Source organism: Accipiter gentilis, chromosome 31, assembly GCF_929443795.1.
Source record: "Accipiter gentilis chromosome 31, bAccGen1.1, whole genome shotgun sequence".
In the NCBI taxonomy this organism is placed as follows: Eukaryota; Metazoa; Chordata; class Aves; order Accipitriformes; family Accipitridae; genus Astur; species Astur gentilis.
Window position 1 is genome coordinate 20,047,766 of NC_064910.1, and position 26,204 is coordinate 20,073,969.

General features: G+C 41.5%; 2 protein-coding genes across 7 annotated transcripts in view; one reads left to right on the top strand and one right to left on the bottom strand.

Moving 5' to 3' along the window:
• Positions 1 to 356: 356 nt before the first annotated feature.
• Positions 357 to 19,764, top strand: ZRSR2 (zinc finger CCCH-type, RNA binding motif and serine/arginine rich 2). Its single transcript, XM_049834172.1, has 11 exons — positions 357 to 434; positions 2,270 to 2,349; positions 2,506 to 2,605; positions 2,891 to 2,999; positions 3,335 to 3,421; positions 6,238 to 6,276; positions 8,107 to 8,222; positions 11,112 to 11,325; positions 13,665 to 13,720; positions 13,893 to 14,002; positions 14,656 to 19,764. The coding sequence occupies exons 1-11, from the start codon at positions 388 to 390 to the stop codon at positions 15,135 to 15,137; spliced, it is 1,440 nt and encodes a 479-aa protein (XP_049690129.1). The 5' UTR covers positions 357 to 387; the 3' UTR covers positions 15,138 to 19,764.
• A 67-nt stretch (positions 19,765 to 19,831) lies between these two features.
• AP1S2 (adaptor related protein complex 1 subunit sigma 2) overlaps positions 19,832 to 26,204 on the bottom strand; it is a 32,792-nt gene continuing 26,419 nt past the window's right edge. For 5 of the 6 annotated variants that reach the window (XR_007510178.1, XR_007510179.1, XM_049834218.1 and 2 more), the window contains one exon: positions 19,832 to 21,860. Coding sequence is in view for 1 of the 6 variants with exons in the window: in XM_049834218.1 (XP_049690175.1) it covers positions 21,813 to 21,860 (48 nt within the window). In the remaining 5 variants the exon portion in view is untranslated. Of the gene's footprint in view, positions 21,861 to 22,712; positions 25,606 to 26,204 lie in introns of all 6 variants that reach the window. The other variant, XR_007510180.1, reaches the window with a different exon arrangement.

The following is a 26,204-nucleotide window of genomic DNA, read 5'->3' on the forward strand; positions in this document are numbered from 1 at the left end:
CACAGCCCCGTGCCCCTGCGCCGGTTACTGCGCTGCCTGCCCGCCTCCCGGTCCCGGTCCCGATCCCGGTCCCGGTCCCGGTCCCGATCCCGGTCCCGGTCCCGATCCCGGTCCCGGTCCCGATCCCGGTCCCGGTCCCGATCCCGGTCCCGGTCCCGATCCCGGTCCCGGTCCCGATCCCGGTCCCGGTCCTGCCGCCCATCCCCTCAGGCGGCGCGAGCGCCCGGCTGCCCAACCGCCGCCCAGGGCTCGCGCGCTCGCCCCCGCCTCGCCCCCCCGCCCGCTCGCCCCGCCCAGGCGCCGCTGGGCTGCCGGAAGGGATTTGGCGCCCTTCCGTCGCCGGCGGGTGGGGGGGAGTCACGTGACACCCCCCTCGATAAACGCAAGATGGCGGCGCCCATGTTGCTGCCCGAGTCCCCTCTGGGGAAGTTGAGGTGAGGCCGAAGCCGTGTGCCGGTGCCGGGCCTCCCCGCCGCTTCCAGGGGGAAGGGGAAGGGTCCGGGGACACCCGCTCCCCGAGGAGGGTCACGGCCCGGCGCCGGCCGAGACCGCTCGGGCGGGCACGGTCGGGCCGCGGCCGAGGCCGCCCCGCGGCCGGGCCTGGGAGTGGCGCAGCTACGCGCGGCGGCGGCCATGGCCGACCGGCGGGTGGGGGGGTAACCGGCTGCCGCGGGGGGGCGGCGGGCGGGAGCGCCGCCTGGGACTTTGTGGGGGGGTGCCCGGGGGGTCGGGGACGAGGCGGGGGCGGGGACGCGGCCCGGCCCAGCGTGGGGGGGAGCCGGCGGTGCTGCGTGCGTGCCCCGGCCGAGCTCGGGGTCCGTGGGTCCGCGGGGCTCGGCGGGGCGGGCGGGCAGGCAGCCGAGCCCCCGTGCGGCCCCCCTCCGCAGACACGGCCGGGGGGGGGAGGGGGGGATCCCCGGGCCGAGCCCGGCCCGCAGGTCTCTGGGGGCCGCTGCCCTCCGGGCTCGCCGGGGTGGCCTGGAGGGGGAGGCGAGCCCCCGGCCCCGCAAGGGGCTGGAGCAGCGCTGCTCCTTGCGCTTCAGCTGCTCGCCCGGCTCCTGATGCGCTGCTGCAGCCTGGGAGCGAGGAGAGTCGCTCGCTCTCGTCCTTCCTGGGGTTTCAGGAGCACCTGGGAAAGCCTGGGAGCTGGGAAGGAGGGGTCCTCGCTTGTCGGCCCGAGGCACCTGCCGAGGGGGTGAGATTCGTTTCAGGCAGGTGGCGTGACAGGAGGAGCCCCTGGGCTTGCTTGATCAAAGGCGGAAGGTTCAGGCGTGGGCCCCGCGCGCGGTCACGCGTTGGTCTTCGACGGCACGCGCTCCGCTGCGGGATGACCGCCGCGGCGTTACCGGTGGCGTGCACGGGTGTGCGTGCACGGTGAGGTTGTGAGTAAGCCTGAACTGAAGGGTTAGAGATGCGGCTGAGGTTTTGGGTGTCTGAGTTATACCTATGGAATCTTTTATGCTTTTATGGAATCTACATGCTCCCAAACAGGAAGGTTTTGATTTCCTGTCAATGTTTGGCGCGTGGCAGAATGACAAGAGTTGAAGATCACCCCTGCCTCCTGCTCTTCCGTTACAAACTGGCTGGAAAGAAGAGAGCTAGAATGAAAAATGACAGAAAAGGGGCTGATATGAAAAGGCTTTCAGATACTTAGAGGGGCTTTAACCATAATGAAAGCATGGGGCCCCTTCTAGGCAGCCTTGCAGAGCCATCAGACAAGCAAGGATGAGTCTGGCCAGGCGTCAGTGGCAGAAGAGTAGACCTGAGCACTATCGGTGGTGGCCGTTAAGTGTGCTTTGTTACCTATACATTAAGACTGCTGCCTGTAGAGAATATCAAGGGAGAAGGGGCCGGACTTAAAATTTCATACTCTGTAAAAGAGAGGAAGACTAGAATGTGCTGAAAGGTGTGCCAGACTTGTAGGGTAGGAGATCCCCAAATCTTTCTCCCTAATCTTACCTAGTGACCAAGTTTCAGGAACTAAGGGAGTTGGTGATAACATCAAGTACTGCAGAGCTCAAGAAGGATGAGACCCTGTCTGTTGTGTCCGAATGTTATTGTTGCTGCTGTCCACGTGCAGCTTTTAACAGCATAGCTACAGATTTTGCTGTCGTGTCAGGTGTCCCTGTAGAGTTACTGTTTCATAGCAATAGCTGTTAATTTTGCAGTTTGTGGGGTTTTGTAATGCTGATGTAAACTGAGTGCATGTGTGACAGTAAGAATCCTTTCTTTGGCTGTTTTAACGTAAATAATATTCTCTCATTATCAGCCATCAAAAATACAGAGCTATTCTGAAGAAAGAAAAGCGAAAAAAAAAGCGGCAAGCGCTTGCCAAACTAAGAGACTCAGGTAACTGTGAAGTGTTTTGTATTGTCAGTGGAAATAGTGGTGATTTTTTTTTTTCCTTTTTTTTCCTTTCCATTTTTTAAAAGGATATAATTTTGTGTGTCTTTGCGGACTATAACGCCCAGTTATTTAGATGCATTGTTTTGTGTTTCTCCTCAGAAGCTACAGAAAAAGATGAATCGGTGTCTGAGGAGGAAGAGGAAGAACTGGAAGAAGAAGAGGAAGAGGAAGAAGAAGAAAAAAAACTTGAGGCAGAAAGGTGAAAAATCTATAAAATGGCATATATGGAGTAAATACATTTGTAGTCAATTCCATTTTGATACTTTGAAAAGTTTCTGTAAAACAGAATCCTTTTTGTATATTTCGGGCTACACAGTTTTTTTTCTCTAAAGCCTGAATGATTCCTGTGGAATTTTCTCTTCTAAAGATTAGATAAGCTGTGGTTATTGCTGAACTAATAAATTTGGATTGTATGCATGACAATTACATCAGTTGTGGGGAGTCATTAAATTTTGTCTTAAGTGGTATCTGGTTTCCTTGGTAGACAAAAACTACATGAGCAGTGGTTGCTGAGAGAAGAAAAGGCCCAAGAAGAGTTCAAGCTTAAGAAAGAAAAAGAAGAGGCTGCAAGAAAACGTCAAGAAGAAGAAGAGGTGACGTATAAACCGAGTGTTACACTTGTGTCTGGCAATAAGGTAGACTTGGTGTAATGTCTTTTACTGTTCTGTAGTGGACCAGTTTTCTTGATGTTGGTATGTTTGAAAGCATGAGCTCTTCTTTCTTCCATTCTAGAAGAGCAAAATTAAAAAGGAGAAGAAAAAAAAAAAGACTCTTTAAAAGGGTTTTTGTCCAGAGATGTAGTTGCTTATGACTGGATAAAAACTTAATGGTCAAGGAGTTGTAATGCAACATGATAGTTTTGAATTTGACTGGTTATAAAGCGTTTGTTTCCTCAAATAATCTTTTAAAATATTTTTTTATCATAAAGAGGAAGATCAAAGAAGAATGGGAGGAGCAGCAAAGAAAAGAGAGAGAAGCAGCACAGCAGAAGCAACAGGAGAAGAGAGAGAGAGAGGTGATTCCTGGCAGTGGGAGGATAAACATGTTACATATCCTCTTATGTTATCAGATGCAACAGTCTATGCATGTTGAAGAGAGATTTTTATTCTAATTAGCAAACGTATAAATGCATTAGTTAGTTCTTCTCTCCATTCTGTCTAAATTCCTGAAACTATCAGTCACTGTTAAAGAGGATCTAGTGAATCCATATGCCTAGAAGGGTGACTAGTTTTAACACATCTGGTTGTTCGTAGTATGTAATATTTACATCAGTTATATACAAAGGCATGCTGTGAATGCAGGTTCTGATATGTGCACTTCTTGCATCATCCGTTAAAGATAATCCTTACTTAATGTCCCAGTTGAACACGGTCAGCGTTGAAGAAAATGACCAAGGAGGATATGGAATATGGAATTCCCTTGCTGCTGTTCCTTAACACAGTTTTTAATCAAAAGATATATTACAGCTCTTCTTTACCTGACTCATCCAGCAGGACGTATCTTTTTTTCAGAGCTCCTTGGGTGGAGAAAAAAAGTGATACTGAAGATACTAGTCATTGATAACATTTCTGTTTAACGATACATTCTTAAGTTTTAGAGGTTGAATGACCTGGATGTACAATGTCCTGTACAGAAGTCCGATGTGAGGACTGGCCTACTGCCAGTAAAGGGTGATGGCAGCTGTTGTGGTTTAACCCCAGCCGGCAACTCAGCCCCACGCAGCCGCTCACTCGCATCCCTCACGGTGGGATGGGGAAGAGAATCGGAAGGGTAAAAGTCAGAAAACTCGTGGGCTGAAGTAAAGACAGTTTAATAGGCAAAGCAAAAGCTGCACACGCAAGCAAAGCAAAACAAGGAATTAATCCACCACTTCCCGTGGGCAGGCAGGTGTTCAGCCATCTCCAGGACAGCAGGGCCCCATCATGCCTAATGGTGACTTGGGAAGACAAACGCCATCACTCTGAACAACCATCCCTTCCTTCTTTCCCTGGCTTTACATGCTGATCATGACGTCCTATGGTCTGGAATATCCCTGGGGTCAGTCGGGGTCAGCTGTCCTGGCTGTGTCCCCTCCCAACTCCTTGTGCCCCCCCCAGCCCCCTCGCTGGTGGGGTGGGGTGAGGAGCAGAACAGCCCTTGGCTCTGGGTAACCACTGCTCAGCAGGGACGAAAACATCCCTGTGTTGTCAACGCTGTTTTCAGCACAAATCCAAACCACAGCCCCATAACGGCTACTATGAAGAAAATTAACTCTATCCCAAAACAAGCACAGCAGCCTTCTAGGATGTAATAAATAAACCCATTTTAGCTTCTCCACAATTGTAAGAGTCCAGTCACGTCACTGGGAGGTGTTCTGCTACTGTGTCTGGTAGCCACAGCAGGAGAAGAGATGTGGGCAAACATTATTGTCACCTGCATTTAATAGTTGGTTGTCACCGATTATGCAACACTTGCATGAGGAATGGAGAAGAACAGCAGTTGTTTTATTTCCTGTGTTACTTCCTCTGTGTTAATTGTCCATTTCCGTTTTTGCAGAGTAGGGAGAGAAAATGATGGTCGTGTCCTTTTATTTCAGGTTGAGATATAGTTCCAAGAGAGTTGAACCATGGTAACAGCGGGATTTTGTTCCTTCCCTCTCCTTGTGCCTGGGTTTGCCCACACCCTCAGTGGGCTAATTTGGTTCCCTGAACCAGATGGAAGCCGCTTTCTTTTTTGTTTGATTGTTAGGTTGTTTGTTGTGTTTTGTTTTTTTCTGTGTTACTGTTTCACTGGTTTAGTGAGTTAAATTGGCTCATAGAGGGCACTGACAGGCACCCAGAGGGAAAGCGAGTACCCAGCTGGGAGTAGAGCCACCCATTTCAGCAGCGGGAAGTTGTTCAGTTGATTTGGCCTGTCTCTTGAAACAGCAGTTTATTCAAATTCTGACTCACTGATTTAAAAAAAAAAGTTGTGGTTTGGTTTTTTCCCCTTCCTAAGATGAGAAAATAGATTTTTCTGGTTTGGTGGGGTTTTGCTGGGTGATTTTTTGTTTGTTTGTTTTGTTTTTCTTTAATAGGGTGGATAATATCTGACATACTTGATGATTCGTACCAGATGCTGTCTGGGTCCTCCTCTTGGATTGCATTTTTTAATTGTTATTTGCTCTTCCTCCTTTTTAATTTCGTTAATTCTCTTCCAAATTAGAACAATGCTAGCATACTTTCTTGTATTGGTTATGTTTAAATATCTCTTTTTATTGGAATAATTTGTTGGAACTAATTTCCAGCCAGTTTTGGAGAGTGATTTTATTTTTTTGCTCAGCCCACTTAGAAGAAGGAAGGGGAATAATATCCTTATTGTTTTCCTGTATTTGGAAGGCTAGATACAGTGAACTTACGATATTAAAGTTTCTTAACAGTTATATGCTTTGCTTTAACAGAGGCTCACTAAGCAATGTGTTTTTCTGTGTGTTACATAGAATGTTCTAAGTTTAAAAAGTTTAGTGCAACTAAATGATTATGAATTTAACTGTAACCAGACTGAGTACTACAGCAGGAGATATATTTAAATATTCAGTAGTTCAATGACAGTTTTAAAAAAGAATAAAATGAAACTTTTTAACTTGTCTAGCATTTAGATTAGAAAATCATCTACAGGAGGGTCTTGTCTGATGTATCCTTTAAAAGCTTTGTAGTACAGAGCAAAATTAAAACTTCGTTTTTAAAGCAAACCCCATCAAACTTTTATTATGCATAATCATTGAGTATTGTAAATTAGGTTCTTAACTAAAGAAACCAGATGTTTTGCGTGTCCTCAGGGTTTTCACTAGTCCTGTGTTTGCACCATTTATAGGCAGCTGTGCAGAGGATGCTGGATCAAGCTGAAAGCCAGGTATGCTCAGAGACTTTGAAAAAGAACTGAAAAGTAATTTAATTGCCATCCAGCGTTTGCCTTCTAGCATGTTGTCCATCTGCTCTCAAGAACCTAATGGCTTGAATAAATTTAATATGTAGTGGCTTGCATGAGCTGTAAACAATTATTTACTGGGTGAAACATAATTAAGTGTATTTCTGGCTGGTTGGTGGCGGTGCAGTTGTGCGTGCTCATTCCTGTTCAGGAGGTCTGAGTCAAAATGAATCTGGAAATACTGCTGTGTGCTGTTATAAAAACACTATGCATGATAGTTTATTTGTGAGTTAGAATTCTAAATAGATCTGTCAGTCCTTCTGGGTGGCAAGGCAAAATTGTCTTTTTAAGCAGATGGCAGGCTCTAAATAAAAGGATTCAGCAGTAGAGGAGGGCACAGATCCTTAAGAAAAAAAAAGTGGGGGTGGGAGAAGCTGACTGCTTGGGTGCCTGGAAGAGCATGGATCTCAAGCTGGCAGTGTGTAGTAAAGAAAACCGCAGTTTTCATTTGAATCTTGGAGAGGATGAATTCAGTCTTTCCTGTTGCCTTAAGGAACAATTTGGCTTTTTATCCCTGTCCTATGGTTAAACTTGTAAAAATTCTTGCTCTCCTTAAACCACTGCATGAATCTGAAAATTAAGTTTTAACCTAGTTAACCCCTTGTATGTTGATTGCCATAGCCACACTGGAGCTGCATTCAGTTCCAAATTATGTTTAAACAGCTCTTCAGGTAGAGAATCTAACTCTATTTCATAATACGCCCAGAAAAATGCTCTGAACTACTACCTGCCCAGAGCTCAAGATGTATTAGCAGCCATTTCTGCAAAGGAACAGGCAGAAGTGTGCTATGTTAGAGACTTCATTATAGTATCAGCTCAGGGTTCAGTTACTGTTGAAGTGACAGTGCTGTGCTGTTGAAAGAAAATTACAATGCAAGAGTCATGAACGGAACTGGTAGCAGGGTTAAATGCTGCTTGTAAATAAACAGAGTTTTCGGTTGATTTAAAACGAGAACTTAGGCTAGTCAGCTTTACAGATCTTTTGGTTAACAAAATTAAAATTCCCTTTTTAAAATGTCTGGTTTGTTTGTTGTCAGTCCAGGCTTGCAACTTGATAATCCCATTTTGAATTACAGAAATCTTAATGGCCCGAGATGATCAGTATGGAGGCTTTTACTTCCAGTGCTAACTATGAATTTAATTTTATTTTTTTTTATGTCTGGCCTTTGGCAGGTTACTTTTATTTTAGCCTTTTCTAGCCACATAAAAAGCGATAATGATAACCTTACTGAGCCTTGAGCTGCTGCAGACACAAATAAGTAAATAGTCCGAGCTTTCTATCTGCCAGGTATATGAAGTGCTGCTCAGTGGGTCCTGGAGTGAAGTAGGTAACAAGCTTAGCTGAATGGAAAGAACCTGTCCCAATGTTTGTAATTCTTGTGGATAACAAATGAAATTGCTGTTTGAGGAGCAAATATATTGCAATTCTTTTGGTTATAACGTCTTAAGAAGCTTTTCCTTTAGCAAAAGAAAACATCCAGTTTGGTGATTTTTCTTTTTTTTTTTTTTGTTAAAAAGAAATCATGAATACATATTTGTTCTTAAAACTGAACAATTGTCAAGAAAAGAGGTTTCCATCACCAGAGACCCAAGGCACTGGGCAGCGTTGTAAAACAATGCTTAAAATAGGTTCAGCTTGCCTTGTAGTAACACGCTGCTCAGAATTGCATATGGATTTAATTGGTATTTTATTTTGCCATTACATTTCTTTATTCTTTTCTAACTGCTGTGTATTTTAATGTTTTTTTTCCACAGCTAGAGAATGGTGTGACCTGGCATAACCCAGAGCCCCCAGAGAATATAGGAACAGAGAAGGACAGAGCAAACTGCCCATTCTATATTAAAACAGGTTCCTGCCGATTTGGAGACAGGTAATCAATTGAATATTTACCAGCATACAAGTGTTTTGGAGAGATGAAAGGCAAGCAACTTCATTAGGTAATAAGCAAACTGAAGAAAAATTGCTATATAAATTACTTTCATGTATTTGGATGTGGTTCCGTTATTCATGATGGAACTAGCATTGAGAGCAAAAGCATTGCCTGGCTGGAATTGAACTATTTATTGTTACGGCATATTATTGATGGTGCATTCTGGTTACATTCATCAAACTGACTTTTCTGTAGCTCTGACACATGCACAGATATATTCAGACAGCATATATTTGATTTCTGTTATTAGTATGGGTTTGATATGTCAGATCTTGTTTTATCTTGTGTAATTTGCATATGCCACGTCGTCTAAAAAATACAATCAAATCTCAAATGGACTACAGCAAGTTAAGATACATCTGCACAGTTGGAAAAGCTGTTGTGTAGCTTCCAGAATTCTCCTGTTTGTACACTTTTTAAATGCGTGATACGTTCATTCTTGATTCTTGTATACTGTTACGGGTGCCCTATCTCGGAAGGGAAGTATGGTAAAAGGCAAGAACAGAGAAGGACAAGATGATCAGAGCTGAGGAGCAGCTTCTGTAGGAGGAGTGCCTAACTAGCCTAGACTCTACTTTCAAAGAGATGATGGAAGAGGGCTGTGGCAGATGAACACTGAGCTCATGAGTAGGATGGGAAAGATTATTTGCTTTTATTATGAAGCAGCTTAATTAATGTCCCTGACTGTTTACCAGCTTTAAAAAAATAAAGTACTTTCTCATATGAGAAAAATGGCAAAACTTGTTGCCAGAGGACATAGAGGAAGCCAAAACTATAAATGGATTCATGGAGTATGGCGGCCGTTATCTTTAATGGTCACCGATGAACAAGTGCAGCATCTGGCTAGAAAATACCTGAATTTTTGTGCGCATTAAGGAGGAACAACAGCTCAGCAGGGAAAGACTCTGATACTTATTATCTGAATCTTCAGCAGTAACTAATAAGGCTATTTTACTAACTTGTATCACTGAAACGCGTGTGGTCCAGCTATTGTAGTTTTCTTTATCCTAGAAGCAATTTGGTCTAGTGTGATGTATCCTGTGGATAATTATGTGATAATTTAACTCCATGGAAGCTTCAAGTCCACATCTTTTTTTCTGTTCTGAAATATGTGTTGAATTCCTAAACAAAACTTTGGCCAGCTATTTCACTGCAGACAGCATTTTTGCTTTTCAAATGTTTAGCTCTCTGTAATCTTTGCAGGTTTTTTTGTTTCAGTGGTATTTAATGGAGGTGTTTAATGGATTAATTATGGATTGTATAAAAATCAGGTTTGCTTTGAATTATCAATAGCTGTGGTAAATAAATACTGAGAAACATCATATTCTGCCCTTTTTTTCTCACCTGTAGTTGTTGATCTCGCCTACCTCTCTTTTATCTTCCTTCCTCCTCCTCACATACCAGCTTCCTTCATATTTTGGTCATTTTAACCTCTGGTGTTGACCGTTAAGTTGAGGGACTGAGGCACAGCTAGGATAAGGACTGGAAGAAAGGGTTGGAAGCTGAAATGGACTGCAATGGTGAAAAATTGGGAGCCAATGTTATCAATAAAATAATTGTTGAATCTTGTCAAAGCTCACTATGTCCTGAAGAAGCTAAAACTGGCCGAGTTCACTGTTACTAATTTCCCCAGTAATTCAAACACTAATATTTTGTAGTAATACTGGATTTTGGGTCATTCATTTTCCTTGGGGTTCCTTTTGTTCTGTCATATGCTATATTCATTTTGTGTACAGACAATACTGCTTGGGTATAATATTTTGATTTCTATCATTCAAATAAAATAGTGAAAGGAGGTAGCTTCTAAAATGTGTGTGCGGGAAGTCTCCGGTTTTAGTTCTGTGTTTGGAATTTTGTGTGTTGTTGTTTGTTTTCTGAAGTCCTAAGTTGTCAACCAGAAAGTGAGAGTCAATTTCTGACTGACTGGATGCAGAAAGAAACCTATCTGAAGTCTAGGTGGTAATTGCCCATTTTGAGCCCTGACCCCCCTCCAATTTGTCTGTCCTTTGCCAGTGCTAGATAAAGAGAGTAGACTAGTCTGGCTGTTTTTCTGATCATGTCATGAAAAGGAGAAATGTGTTGGAGAGTGCATGACCCAGTTGCTCGGGGAAGTGTTTGAAATGGAGATCATAAAGCACAGTGAAATAAACATGGAGGCTAACATCTATGTTCTTACTGAATCTAAAGGCTTGTGGGGAAGAACTGTATTCCAGCATGTGAAGGAGGTAGCCTGAATATGATGCATGGTGCAGGAGCTCCAATACTTTTATGGCTGTCAAGAAGACGCAGATTAAGATAAGACTGACTTAGATGAATCATTTTTTTAGAAGTGGAAAAAATACTACTCTTGTACTCGTCCGACTTCAGGTCTAAGTGTGCTTTCCTTCCCTCGCTCCCTCTGCCCACCCCCCATATGATGAGGACAACTTCAATAACAGTTTAGTTTGCAAAAAGAAGAGCCAGGACTTGCTTTAAAATGTCCTAAAAGATTGTCAGTAGTCTTTCTATAAAGGCCTTCAGAAATGGGGAACACATTTAACCCTAGTAGCCTAAAAGAAATTATTTTAGCTCTTATTATGTTACTGGTATCTATAGCTTTTGCAGACGTGCTTTGAATGTGTTTACGCATGGCAGAAAGCATTAAGGTTATACACAAACTCACTTCCAAAAGGTTTGTTTTAATAATTGAAATATGTTGATCTCCCACTAAAGGATTTTCTTTTGTAATAACTGTTACTCAAAATGGCAAGTGTGTGAAGTTCTGATGAGTGCATCTTCTGCTGAAAGTTCTGATCTTTGCGCTTTTCTTGCTTCACTACAAATGTCCAGGTGTTCTCGCAAGCATAACTATCCAACCTCTAGTAAGACACTACTCGTCCGAGGGATGTTCATCACTTTTGGCATGGAGCAGTGCCGGAGAGATGACTATGACACAGATGCAAGTCTCGAGTACAGTGACGAGGAGACCTACCAGCAGTTCCTGGAGTTCTATGAGGACGTGCTCCCTGAGTTTCAGAACGTGGGGAAGGTTGTTCAATTCAAGGTATGCATCTGACTGTAACAGCTTGTTAAATACTTAACACGTACGGTGTAAATTGTGTTTTACTGGCCTTAACAGGAATTCTGTCCAGCATGCACTAGGTAAATTCCATGTACATTAGAGAACTATACAGTGTCCTTACAGCAAACTGCACATGTCTCGTGTCGCCTGTAAACTTGTCACTGCTGTTACAGAGCATTTTCTTACTCTGGGTCAATCTTCTCTCCTGTTCCCCTGAACTGTTATAAAAGCTTGTGCTTTTATATCACGAGTTACTTATACTGCTCAACAGTTCACTTCACCTCACAGTCCCTTCTTTACTGAGCCCATGATAAGACCCAGAGGGTCCACTAAGACTGTTTGACGATATAAATATATCTGGGCTATTGTATTTGTGCCTAAGGAATGACATACTGGGGGTATAAAAAGTATTTGGAGTATACACCCAAAGAATGTCATTTTAGGACTGGTTGGATAAAACAAAATCAAATTACAATGAACTGAAAAGGTAGTAGATATTTCAGTAGGAGGAATTATAAAAAGGTAAGTTATGTAAATGGTGTTGAGATTTGTCGTTCATCTTTAGTTTGTGCATTTGGTTTGCTGGATGTTCTGTACTGAATTTTTCCCATTTACATTATGATTTCTTACGGGGCAAAAAAGAGGGACCTGTAAATGGAGATTTTGGAGATGAATGATGTGTGTTTACAGTCCCATCTTGCCCCCAAATGTGCAGCTTGGATGGTGAAATCTCCTTATAGCAGAATCTCTTGTAGCATCCCTTTCTGCTTCTGTTCCTCAGTGTTCTCTTGCAGTCACCACGAAGCTCACAGTGCCTTTTCTCCTTTTGTTTCTTTCCATCTACTGACAGCTGCCTCAGAACTGGGATTGTATTGGTGATTCAAGCAAGAGGAAAGTAGAAAAAGTGAATTTCCAATAGTTGTATAATAAACTGTAGAGTTAAGAAACCTTCACTTGTTTGGAGGAGTATCCCCCCCATATTTTGACTCGTGGGATATTAGCAAGCTGTACTCCATCCTAGAAGAGGGGATGTAGATTCCCAGTGGAGCGTAGGTTGAAATGCTGTCTTATCATCAAACTCAGATCCTCGACGTTGTATCGGTGTCAGACGCAGCTGTGCTAAGTTGCACATACTTGGATCCCTATGACAATAACAGGATAAGAGCTTTTAGTGTGGCATTTCTTAGCTTCTGAAGCAATTGTGCAACTGCAATATGATTCTTGTGGGGATTTTCATTATATTGGATACGCTTAGAAATTACGTGTTGGCTGCAGGGATCTTGATGGAGCTTCGTCTCTGCTACCATTTAGAATGAGATTATACACACCCCTCTTCCAGCTGACTTCCATTTCCAACGTAGCCCAAGGTTTCATTCTTGCTGTTCTTTCTGTGAAGCTACTCCAGAATCTGGCAGATCCTGACAAAACACACACTTCTTTTCCCACTCAGAAACGTCCGTGGCAAAATCATTCTTGCTTGTTCTGATCTTGATAGTTTGACCGTTTACTCTGTAATATTTAATTATACAACTGCTTGTTGTGCCTGAAGCCCTTGCCTAATGCAGCGCACACAGAGGTTATTCTCTGAGGGTCAGTTGGGGTGCAGTGATGAAAGGAGCCGTTTGCCTCGTTTGGTGCCGATATTGGAAGAGGCCTGGGGGCGAAGGAGACTGGGCTTATGGTTCTGCCCTGGAGAGCTGGGTTCTAGCCTGCTTGGGCCTGCCCATCTCAGGATCTTTTGCAATGAGCAACGAGCTTTTTGGAAGTTAATTTGTATATTTTTGAGAGCTTTAGATATACTTTGAATGCTGAATCAATATGAAAAAAAGGTGTTTCAGAACTGTACAGTGAAAGCTAGTGACTTCAGCTTTTCTAACTCATCTCGCAAGGATACTGTGAACGTAAATTGCTCTAAAGATACTCCTACTGTAATGAATCCCTCATTTCCACGAGGATACTACTGCTTGTTTTCAGAGCAGGATTTGGCTGTTGCACAGTAGGGTTTGCCCAGACAGGTGCAAGACAATTGAGAGTACAAGCTGTCTTGCGGTCTTAAGTGAAGCAGAAGTCCCAGAGTTAATCAAGGCATAATGCTGGAAACAGTCAAATATAAGCTAAAAGGGCTGGTTTGGTTTGTTGGGGTTTTTTTGTTTTGTTTTGCTGGGGTTTTTTTCTCTAAAACTAAGTGCTCATAAAAAAATCATATCTCAGTTCATATAGATGAGCTGTCATAAATCGCAATGGCTGCTATCTCGGCACGCGTGAGCTGCTGTACAGCATAAACCTTCCGTTGCGCTAACTTAATGTTTCCGTCCCCTTAGGTCAGTTGCAACTATGAGCCCCACCTGCGAGGAAACGTGTATGTCCAGTATCAGTCGTAAGTACTTGCAATCTTACCAAGTTTTAGAATTAAACTCCAAAGTCCTGTAATGAACACTGTATAATACAAGTGATTCATTCCCATACTGTAACGGGAGCCTAAATCTGGTAAGTAACATCTTAAATGACTGTATGATGATAATGCTACGTGTCATTTTTACTTTTTAAAGGGAGAAGGACTGTCAGGCAGCTCTTGCTCTATTCAGTGGACGATGGTATGCAGGCCGACAGCTTCATTGTGAATTTTGCCCTGTGACAAGGTGGAAAACTGCTATATGTGGTGAGTCACATAAACACTGGGAAAAGAGAATGTGTGTTATTGACAGAGTACTTATGGAAGTGAAAGAAAGGGAATTAGCCTGTAGCTTTCAGATCTGCCTCATGTTGTAGTTCGTTTCTGTTTGGAAGACAAATATGCTTACTTGCTTGTGTAGATCTAGGAGAGGAAGGGAATATTTATACCATGTCACCTAAGTGTCTGAATTGTTCTGGTGGATTTACCTTGGACTGGAAAAGAAAGTTTGGATCCTAGCTTTGGAAATAATAATCTTAAGGTGAAACTACAGGAAGTACTAATGTATCTCTTTAAAAAGCAACTGCAGTTTCTGACCCATCAACTGTTCTTAGCAGTAACTATCACATTTGACTTATCTATATTTACATTCTTGGATTAAGGTAGTAAAATTATTTATGAAAATTGTTTTAAGCCAACACCTTCATAGCTGTTAAAAAAGTTAATTCCAAGAAAAGTACATACTGAAAATTAATCTTGTGTGAATTAAATTGATGGGTGGTCAGATGCATGTTTTTCTGTTTGAAGCACCAAAATTCAGTTTGAGTTTCTTTCCATAACGAAGAAATACATACGCACGTAATGAGGGAGGAGATTTAACAGGCCTGGTTCATAAAAGAGCAAACCCTAATCTGTTGCAGGCTTATTTGAAAGGCAGAAGTGTCCAAGAGGGAAGCACTGCAACTTTCTTCATGTATTCAAAAATCCAAACAATGAGTTTTGGGAGGCCAATAGAGACATACGTATTTCTCCTGAACGGACTAATCAGTTGTCTAAAAACTCTGAAAGGAGAAACAGAACAAGCCATCGTGATGACTATTACAGCCGGTCAAGGAGAAGGGGCAGCCCAAGCCCAGATCATTCTTACCGGAGAAATGGCGAATCTGAGAGAAAAAAGAATCGCCGCAAAAACAAGAGAAGGCGCCGCTCTGGAAGGTCAAGAAGTCGAGAAAGGAGGAGGTCTCGCAGCAGGGGGAGAAAGAGGAGAGGCCGCAGTCGCAGCAGAAGTCATAGTCGAACACGCAGCAGGAGCAGAAGTCGGAGTTCCTCTCGATCCAGGAGCAGGGGTAAAAAGAGATCGAGCAGCAGAGGAAAAAGTAGTGAAACTCCCAAAACAAAGTGAGAATTCCTTTTAGAAATTGCTAATTGATCAAACATAGAGCTGACAAATCTTTCCAGTAGGGCACCAGATATATTTGAGTTTCAAATAAAGTGTTCTTGCACATTAAAATGTTTCTTCCTAATAAAGGAACCTAGTTTATTGTGTGCTAAGCTTCAGAAAATTAAAAGTTTAAGTCCTACATAAGGTGTGAATGTCAAGTACTCTAGCTACTCTGTCCCTCTGAACTGCTGCAACATCTGGATGCATACCGAGTACAAATAGAAAGAGAAGTAAAGCTTATTTGGTATATGCTTATTTCTGTGTTATGTGTGTGTTAAGTGTTTACTGTCCCTGTAAGGAGTTAGTACAGAACAGCCAGTGTGCTGTAAATTCACACCACAGCATACTGCAAATTGAAGTCCGTGTAGAAGACTGCCATTTATGTTTTCCATCTGTTTATGGGAAAATCTCTTTCTAGACAAAGTAGATATAATCATGTTATGAGTTGGAGAAAAGGGATCTAAAAGACATCACTGTTTGATTGTACAATACTTGCCCAGCAGGAGCTCTGTGGTCGTAAGTGTTGGATTTTTCTCTCTGACTGAGCTGCTGAGCTAATTGCCTGTAGGGATTGCAGTAGACTAAAACCAAGTAGGAAAAACAATCAACTTATTCAGTACCTTAATCCCCAAGTAAGAGTGGAGACCATGCACTTGTAATCCTTGAGTGAGGATAAAAAATACTTTGCATACCTCTTGGTTGCATACCATTTGTAGTTGAAAACAACCTGCCTAACGTGTGATGGAGTGGTGGAAAAGTGTCCGTCTGGTAACCAAAGATGCATATGTAGTTGTGAGGGCTCAAGATGATGGTTGCGGAGTGGCTGAAGAAACCGAAGGTTTTATACCTGAAACTATACTTCAGGTTTTTGGGAGAGGAGGACTTGACTTAAAGCCTTTTTAGGCTTATTTTATAGACGGTTTAAGGCACCCTACTGGCTAGCTTCCCTATGGTCAAGGTGGAGAGTAGGGTATGGTACATAAAAATGAAGTTACTGGGACAAAACCTTTTTGAAATGACAGCTGTATTAGCAAAGTACCTGCAATTAGCTAAATCCTTACAACTATTTCTTCACTTTTAAATGAAAGATTTGTGCTGTTAGATGGACTGTGCTTCACACTGCTTAACTTCAGGTATTTAACTTGGGCACCTAGGCATCCGCAGACACTTGGAGAGAGCAGTTTGTGGCACTGAAGGTGCGGGTGCCCTGAACGGTCTGCAGAGATACCTCCCTCTCTTTAGCCTATCCAAAGAACCCAGGCTCCTGCCTTTAGAGTGCAGTTCAGACCGCCTAAGTTAGAAGCCTGAAGTAGGCGTGGAAGTCCTCCCACATAGTTATTCCTTATGACTCCAACAACGTAACATAAAGTCCTGTAGAAGATCTGGATATCTGATAGCATTCCTCACAGCAAGAACGTTTTTCCCCCAGGATAGTTAAGAGTGAACGAACATTGCTTCTGGATATAATATATATATTTTTGCTTTTCTAAATGCATACTGCACCTAGCATGCTGATTATACATTTTCCTTCTTTCATGTGTAACTGTTGTCCAATATGGAGTAATACAACAAAAGTGCTATATATTGATGTTCAGTTCAAACCCAACTTTCACTATATATTGTCATAACTGTAGGCAGAATTGTAGCTTAGTTAATTTGATTAGATGTTTTAGTTATTAACAGATGTAGGAGTTGTAATTTAATAGCATAACTTTTGAAATAATAACTTTGTTCGAAAGGCATATTTCAAAGGATAGACAGCACTAAGTTTTAAATTACATTTGAGAAATTTGTGACCACCAGTTTCTCATAATGTATCTTTTTCTGACTAGCCCTTACAGACAGATTTTCCCCGAGGTTTCTATTTTTTCATAGATGCTCACTTGTCTAGTTGGGTCACTTGTGCAGAACGTAGCGAACTCTGGTTCGGTTCCCTGGAGCAGAATTGAACTGGCATTTCCCACTTGCCGAGATGCACCACCAGCAGGCCGGGAACATCTTCCTTTCACTGGTGCTGCCTTGCGTCCCGCGACTCGTGCTGCTGCTCCAGCCTGCTGGTTAAGGCGTGCGGGTGGAGGAGGTGACCCAACGCGTCTGTTGTGCGTGTCCTGCGGCAGGGCAGTCGCCGCGCGTTGTCTGAGCGAAGTCAAGGGCTGAGCTCAAGCAGAAGCGGTGGAATGGGTGGTGGGAACCTGTGACCAGTCGGGTGAAATAAGCAAAGCTGGCCTCAGTAGGATTAGAAACCAAGTGCCAACTAAGAGCCATGTGAGAATTTTACAGGTAATTAGGCTCCTTGTCCCCACAGTTTTGTAATGGGATCTGGGAAGCTGAGCTGCTGTATTTTTTTAAGAAAAAAGTTCTTATAATTAAAAAAAAAAAGACTTGCTCAGAGATGCATGTAAAAATTTAAATATGCTTTATTTCTGCTACCACACTGGCTGAAGCTTCAGCTTTTTTTTCTTGAGGTCTGGACCCAAACTTACTGGCTGTACCCGTGCAGTGTAGGACTGGTAGCTGCGATTATCATTCACTTTCACATGCAGTCTGTTTATTACACAGAAATTGAGTGCTGTAGATCTGACATTTAGTTTGCATTTGTTAGCATGAAACCCAGAATCCAACCAGTTTTCTAACTTCAGAGTTCCTATATTTCAGTATTGTTTCCTGACTTCATAATCTTAAGTAGTGTTATATGCATGGTTTTGTTTCCTTATTAGCCGAGTGAGCTATTTGTCTCTTCAGAATAAAGAGACTAGAAGTTTTTAAATGCTAAGCTTAATTCTTTTTTCCAAAGGGGAGAAGCCCCAGAAGAACACAGAAAGGATTTAAATTTGCAAGGAGTAACTTGTTCTCACTGCATGTTATTCTGCATATTCCACATAAAAGGACCTTAAAAACTGAATCAATATTGGCCAAGTTTTGTTTTGTCTTTTAACAGCTGCTTAAAAGCAGTGGCTTTCAGAATTCCTTTTTTCAGTTGCAAATTCTGCAAGGATCACGGAGGTGCTTTAGAGCGGTTGCGAAAGCAGAGCTGCCAGAAGTTGGCTGGGGTCTGCCGGAGAGCTCGGGGGGCTCACTTCAGTCAGGGTGGGGAGCAGGCACTCCCATGGGAGGAGGAACATGGCCCAGATCGTGTTTTTCCAGTGGCAGACAGGGAATCTCGACAGCATGGCAGCAGCTCCCGCAGGCGCAGGCACTACGCTGCCCAGCAGCATTTGGGCACGGGGGAAGCGGGCTCGCCCCCTCGCAGCAGCGCAGCCTCAAGTTGCGGCAGGCGGCCGCTTCCCTGCGATTTCCCTTGCGCCCGTCCAGAGCAGCGAACCGCCGTCCCCGCGGCGAAGCACACGGCCACGTGCCGAACGCGAGGCTTTTGGGTCTTACAGTTGTGGGGGGGAACGAGCACACGGGAAAAGGCCTTCCCTCGCTTACAGGGCAGATGGTCTGCAACGCAGCCTAAGTAACCGCTCAGCTTATGTCCTTCGAGGATAGCACGTCTTTCTCAGGTTCGGTTTTGCGTTACCTTAGTCAGTGTGTCAGAAATTGCCCTGAAGTTTACTAGTGAAATTCCTGTGCGCTAAGTAATGTTTTGGGTTTTTTTTTTCAAAAGAAATGCAAGAGCCTGCTTAAAGATGCTATTGCTTCCTGTCCTGGGATCAGCACTTCTTACAAAACATGAAAGTCGATGCTAGTTAATAACTTAAAAGCTTAATTTACTTTATTACATCATCTAAAGAGTGCAGCTGATTTTGCTTTCACTGTAAGTTTGTTGTAATTAAAATAAACCCCTATTACTCCACATATCCTTCTATTCAGCACTGATGTTATCAGCTGAATTCAGTATCTATCTCTGATTGAAAAAAAAAAAGATACAACACTGACAAGTTACACTTTGGTGAACTAGAAGACAGATGACAAAGCAAGCCATACAAGCGTACCCCATGGCACACAGTAACTTCACAAAGGCAGCCACAGGGTGACCACCACCATGGCATTAACCTGAAAGAAACAGCAGGTGGTTAGGAAGGCCTCTTAAAGACCAAGATTCAGCGATGAAGACACTCAAGCCAGCAATCACTTGCCTAAACAATCCAGAAATTCTAATTGATTATTTAGCCTCCCTCCTCCCCTTCCCCATAAGATAGGAAATTTAAGAAACAAAATTTTATTTGATGTAAGAAATGTCCTAAAATGGTAAGTTTTCCCTGTGCTTCTGCTGATAACATCAAGCAGTTCAGTTCTTTTAGAAAGCTGGAGAACAGATTAATGTGAGAAATTGTTGGCTGAGACTAGGATTGTGAACATTGCATTGACTTGCTCATAATTCCATGTAAGGAACTGAATATCCAGAACCCTCTTTCAACATGTGGTTTAATTTTCAAATGAAGTGGCACTACTGCATCAATTTAACATCCACTTTAATAAATTTCATGTTTAATGTGGTAAGCCTTCCAGAAACTTGCTAATTTATTGCTTTCTGTACAATTTAAATGGATGTAAATAACTAATCTTGGACACAGTATACTCACACATTTTTTAATAAAGTGCTCAAGAACAGGTTAAGCACTGTAATAAAATTTCTCTTTTTTTACGCTAACACTGAGTAGCCTCTTCTTTCCTCTGCAAACACCAGAACTAATTACATATAAACACACAGCAATGGTGTAAAAACGGACATTTATTACAACTAAACCAATGTGACCGACAGAGGTCAAATAGTTTATTTGTCACAATCACAACAAAGCTATCCAGCCAAGCACATACAAGTGACAGTGTAAACTTTAAAAACATGTTTAATACATACAAAATTGCTTCAGGTTTGACTTAAGGTAATTTTACCACTTCAGTCTCGCACACGGGGTCAATTCTGCTACCACTTACTTTATCCTCATCTATCCCTGCACATCGTGCACTGGGGAGAGAGGAACCACTCCTTCCATGTGCCCTAGGATAAAAGCGCTGTCTAGCAATCTGGCACGTTTAAATCCCAGAAAGGGCCTAAGCAGACAAACTCTAACCCAGCAAGTTGCCCGGCCCCAGCCTGGCACAGCCACAGAAGCACACAGACCTGCCCCAGCCGGCCCTTCTGCTGCCAGGAGCATTTATACCAGGATCTGGAGCAGGGGACTTGCAAGTGGCAACGCTGAGCCTTCCCTGGTGGGTTAAATTTAACCTAGATGGCATCAAGCCCACAGTCTAGCTCTCCAGATGGCTGTGTAAATGCTTACGCTAGCGGTGCACGACTGCTTCCAGCAACAACGCCAAAGCTAAGTTTTGTGAAAACGTGGCACTACTTACTCAAGCGAACAAGCCAAAGCACTGACTCCTGGGGCGAGGTGACTGGGGAGGAGGGAAGGGAACAGCCTCCCCCCCTCAGGGGCCGTGCAGGCAGCCAGCAGAACGTGGCTGCTCCAAAGTGTGGCACTACCTCCTCAAAAGCACACACAAATTGAATTTCCAAGTGAAACGGGTTTAGCTTATAATTACTGAAAGTCTGCTAGAAGTGTCAAAATATTCCTTGATACCACTTTACATGATTTGCAGTGAATCTACTATACAAATCTAATATTTAAAAGCTCGCACTGCAAATTAGTTGGTTCAACTGTACATTACACCGGAGTTTCGTAAGGGATGTGTCACACATTAAAGGTGTAAGTCAAGAAAAGCAGTTAAAGTGACACTGACACTTAGTGTGGGTTTTTTAAAGGTACCTATACACCCATTAAAGCATAACTATAAGACACCAATAAATAAAAATTAATTTGTAGAGTTTGAAAGAAAATAATAAAAAGTCCCTTTTGTAAAGCTCCTTCTTTCCCATCTTCAGAAGTACCCAATTTTCATTATGCCCCTCTCTATGCAGTCAGAAAGCCTATCTCCTTTCTTGTGTTTATGTTCAGAGCAAACCAATATCAAACCTGAAACTAGTTTCCTTGATTGAATTTTTTTCTTTTTTTTAAACTACATGCATTCCCTTTTTAGTATAGTAACTTGCACAGTTTTTCTCAAGGTAGCTACACTTAAATACACCTTCATTTCTAATGAGTTTATCAGTTTACATTTCTTGCAAAAAGCAGTATCACCTTAACAGTTCTTACCAGTTTGATATGCAGATCCTAACAGGATTCTTTGGTATAATGACAAATTCAGTAGTAAACAGGTATTTCCAATCTTTATGCATCAACTGAAATAAGCAGAATTATCACAAGTGGTGACTAAAATGTAGATGAACAAAAGTCTTTGGTTGCATAAACACAATTTCTACACCATAACATTTGGAGTTGTCCATGTAGTTTCTTCTCATTTAGATATGCTATGTCATCATGATACATTTATTTCCTGAAGTCAAGTTTGCTTATAAAAAACAGTACACTTAAAGTAAAATGCAATTTCCCTATAAATGCAGTGAAGGGAGACACTGAGTCAATTTAAATCTAATTCCCTTTCATTTATGATTTTTTGACTTTAGTTTCTTGTTCCCTTTTCAAAGGAGCATTTTTCTTGTAGGCCTGAATGAAGCAGCTTAGCAAAACAGTAATACTGACAAACAGCATCTTACACCATTAGCTAAACATTACAATGAAGGCAGTGAACATTTACAGTATGAGACACTGAGATGTCATCAGCTGAAGCGAAGATTTATGTCAATCCAATTTCTTCAAGTACACTACGTGGGGTCTCTGCTTCCTATGGAGGGAAAATTTGAGACAGTGGTAAATGAACCCTGTGCTTCTTATTGAGCAGTACCATAACATGCATTAGTATGAAAGATGCTTAATTAAAAAAGAAAAGCTGAAAGACATGAAAATATTAAAGTACTGCAGTTTGCAAACATGGTATTAGCTGCACTTTTCAAAGAGCTGTTAATTAGCTTGTCATGGTTCACAGGAATAGCTGGCAGATTTTATTGCCTTTAAGCGTAATAAAAATAAAGCAATTCAGATGTACCAGCAGGGAACAAATCACAACCCAGTAACAGAGATATGAATTGGGGAGGGATGGGGAATCATCTTGCAACAGAGTCAGTGATTTTTGTGGTGAACTGTTTCATGGATCTCAAAAATCTGTTAGGGAAGAATGAATAGATCAATGAATGAAATGACCGATGCAACTAAGATACAGTATCCCTTAAGCTCTTCATAAAGGGCCTAGATTTTCTTACACCAGTCCCATGCTTAGTTCATAAAACCAGGCCAAGGTATCTTGGTACACCTGGTGTCAATAAATTGACCCCTAGAGAAGTGGAGGAATTGCCAGGATCGGAATCGTATTATTCCACACCAGGCAGAAAGTTTTAGGTTAACTCTAATCTTAAAAAGCTTTGTTTAGATTAAGAGCTAGTTGTTTAATACAGAATTCCAAAGGGTTATCAGTTTTCTATTTGTTATTCCTATAGCATCTGAAAAGAAACAGTAGTTTAATTAGAAACATTAGGCTGTCCTTTTCCATAATTATTAACAATATCACAGTAAATAAAAAGGGATACTGTGTCTTTAAGGAAACAAACAGCGTTAGTATCCAGAGTACAAATAAACTTACTTTAGCATCCTAAAACAAGACATGTCATGAAGCAGAAAAAAAGGCAGATAATAGTTAAGGCAGCAAACAAGTTATTTTTCAACTGCTTTCTAAATATTAGAAAAAAATTGTCAGTAAAATACATAATTAAATGCCTTGAATCTTGCAAGTAACACCACAGCATTGTCTCTATCAACCTTGACTATGTAGCACAAAATGACCAAGCTTACAATCCTCATTCAGTTCATGTATCAGGTGATTTAGTACTGAAGGAACAAAATATGATATTTTAAAGGCAACTTCATTTGAAAGTCAGCCAGTGCTTGCTTGGAACAGGCCACCTCTGAGCACTTCAAGATGGCTTCCAAAATCCAGCAGCAAGAAAGAAATTGCAAGAAAAAGGCAAGTTAAAACTGGAAACAAAAATACTCAGTGTATTTTTTACATATATACACACACACATTTTATAGTGAGTTTTTTCTCACTCATAGGACATTTAAATATTCTTAGAACTGCACTGACCTTGATAAAGCCAGACAGGATGGCAGGATTAAAGATTTGTATTTTAACACAAATCCCCCAAAAGGAGACACTGATTGAAGAAAAGGCTATGTGGCATTTTTAATACAACCTGTTGTATTTCTATTCCAAACTACTTTGCTGCATTCGTTTAAGAAGAGATGCGTCTCCCTCATCCACCAACTTAAAGCATTTTACTCAAAAAAAAATAAATTCTACATTCTTAACTATAGCAACAGGACTCAGTATTCTAACAGAATATAAGTTCTCAAGCATTTCAGGGTCTTGAAAATATTTGTAATAAAACAATTTTTCACTGTTTTAAATATTAGACAGCAGTGGACACTTACAGTTACTCAGTGGTGAAACAGGATATTTACTAAATTACCTGAAAAAAAGTTGCTCAATACCTATGAAGAAATACAGTGCACTGCTGCTACTATCTTCATACCAGTTTAGTATTATTGTCTCCACTGCCAATTCAAAGTTGTAGGCTATTTTCAGCAGACATATACTTAAATAAAGATTAAATTTCTTCAAGTAAATCAAGGTCATTGGCTAACAATGAATTTAAAGCAATGTATTTCAAGGACATTGGCTACTTGTCCACAGATACCTAACCAGTAAAACTCAGAAAGATTAAGTTTTTAATACTACAGCAGTAACCTTCAGACAGACATGCCGTCTTATATGCACATCTACAATACAATCTCAAAAGGAACACCTAAAGGCTAATGTCTTTTGCTAGAGGAATAATTTTATCAATTATGACTTAAGGAAAAATAGAACGAATTACACTGTTTTGTTCACGTTGTTTGTTTTAGGAAGTGTCAAACATTTCATCCAATTGTTATGGAAAACATTCTGCAGTATTATACACTACCTGCAGCTCAGAATCACCCAAGGCAAACAATGAAAATTTGAAATATATCACAACACAGATGAGGAAAAAAAGTCATTCACATGAGACAAAAGTGCATGCAATACTTTTATTTCAAACATGCCAGGAAAGCTAATTCATTACCTAGTCATTTAGAAGCAAGCAGCTGTATACAGATAACAAGAAAAACAGCATCTCATTACAGCTCAATGCACAGCATTTTAAGCCAACAGGCATGAAATAATGCAGGCTAAAGCAGCATTAACCAGACAGTCAAACACATTGTTAATGTCTTACACAAAAAAAAGGCAAACTTGGAAATGGAAAATCTCTCTTATGATCTTGTTTTCTAAGATTTCAGAATGCTGCAAATCCAATCCAAATCTTTTGTCTAATCCCCTAAAACTCCCATTTCTATGTCAGTTTAACATTTGACAGGTAGTGCATTACCACATATAGTACGTGGAACTAGCTGTTTGTGGTTAATCTCAGTAACCACCTCCTTGCTAACTACATGATTTATGCCTACACCAGAGCCATTTTAAAAAACAGCATTGGTTTTAGGTTACAAATTATTCCTTCTACTAGACAAACAGAGGATGTAATACATGCCCTCTCACTCTGACCACACTTTATAATTAAAAGCTACTTATATTCATCCTCATGGCAGCTCTCTGACATACAAGGTAGTCTGCACTTAAAACTGAAAATGCCAATTGAAGGACACTTATTTCAAGTATGCTGTTAATGGACTTAAAATCTTTCCAACCCTAACCATTTGTAAAGCAATGAACTTGTTCTCTCCTTCAGTAGCAGCAATAGTTTAACTCCTCACAAGAGTGTTTTGAACATTTAAATACAAATGTTGTAACTTTAGATTTAAGTTGTTCTCTTTGTCCTAATCAATTCTGCCTTCCTCCTCTTTATAAGGTAAGTCACACTATCGTGCCAGTCCCAGAAAAGGACACTGGTATGTGCATCTTCAAGATGCAAGCTCTGTGTAGAATTGTGTGTAACATCATTTAATACTTGTGTGTATCAACATTTCACATACTGCTACTCCTTCACTAGTTTCTCTGTAAATATTAACTTAATCTACAGGTTTTAAGTGTATGTTCAAATAAGTTGTGGTGGTATTTAAAAGATAAACACAGGTCAAGTAATGTTACAGTATAGTTGTTGAAGTATATAGATGTTTAGCTCAGAAAATTCCACAGAATTTTTAAGCATAAGACTTCAAGCTTAGACACAATAAAGAAGTTAAACCATATGCCAACAAGCACAAGTTTTGTTGAAATGAGACATGTGAAGAGACAACACTGTAAAACAGAGGGGGGGAAGTACAACAGCAGAGAATGGTTGTGGTATTCTATTAGATTCAAGATGACTGGATTCACCAAGCTGATGATAATGTTCTGTCATGAGTAAGTCACAGGTCTATCTCCTCTGAAATTCTGCATGCATGATGAATGAAGCCATTTAGTACACTGGGACATTAAAGTATTCATGACGTGGCTACAAAAGAAATGTACATATTCTTATACATAATAGAAAGGTGGACAGATATGCAAGAAAACAAAGATTATCTCACTATTCTATCTCTGACATGAAAAGGACATTTGATACAATATTCTTATTTTTGACTACTGTAGACCTTGGGCGGGGGGGGGGGGGAGGTGTGCAAGGAGAACCATCATTTTACCTCCCCCCCCTTACTTGCATGCTGGCTCCAACAACATACAGGACAACCTCACATCATAATTACTGTATTATGTAAGCTCGGAGTTTCTTCTCAGCCAAAAATTGTTTGAAGCTGAGATACTATTCCAGAGATGGACCGCCCTGTATATTTGCTCCATTTTAGCCTCTTCAGTAGACATTGACTATTGGCTACTGTCAGAGAGAGGGCACTGGGCTAAGTGAACTTCTGGCATCACCTACCATATCTGCTCTGATAAGCACATGCTGGTAACAGACCTCTAGAACATAGTGGTGAGCAGCACCATGCCAGGGCTGTACAGCAGCAGCATTACTTGCAACAAAAATTATCAGAGTGCCTGTTTAAAAAACAGTAGGTATCCGAGACACCTCTCACAGCAGGCAAAGTTTTCTTT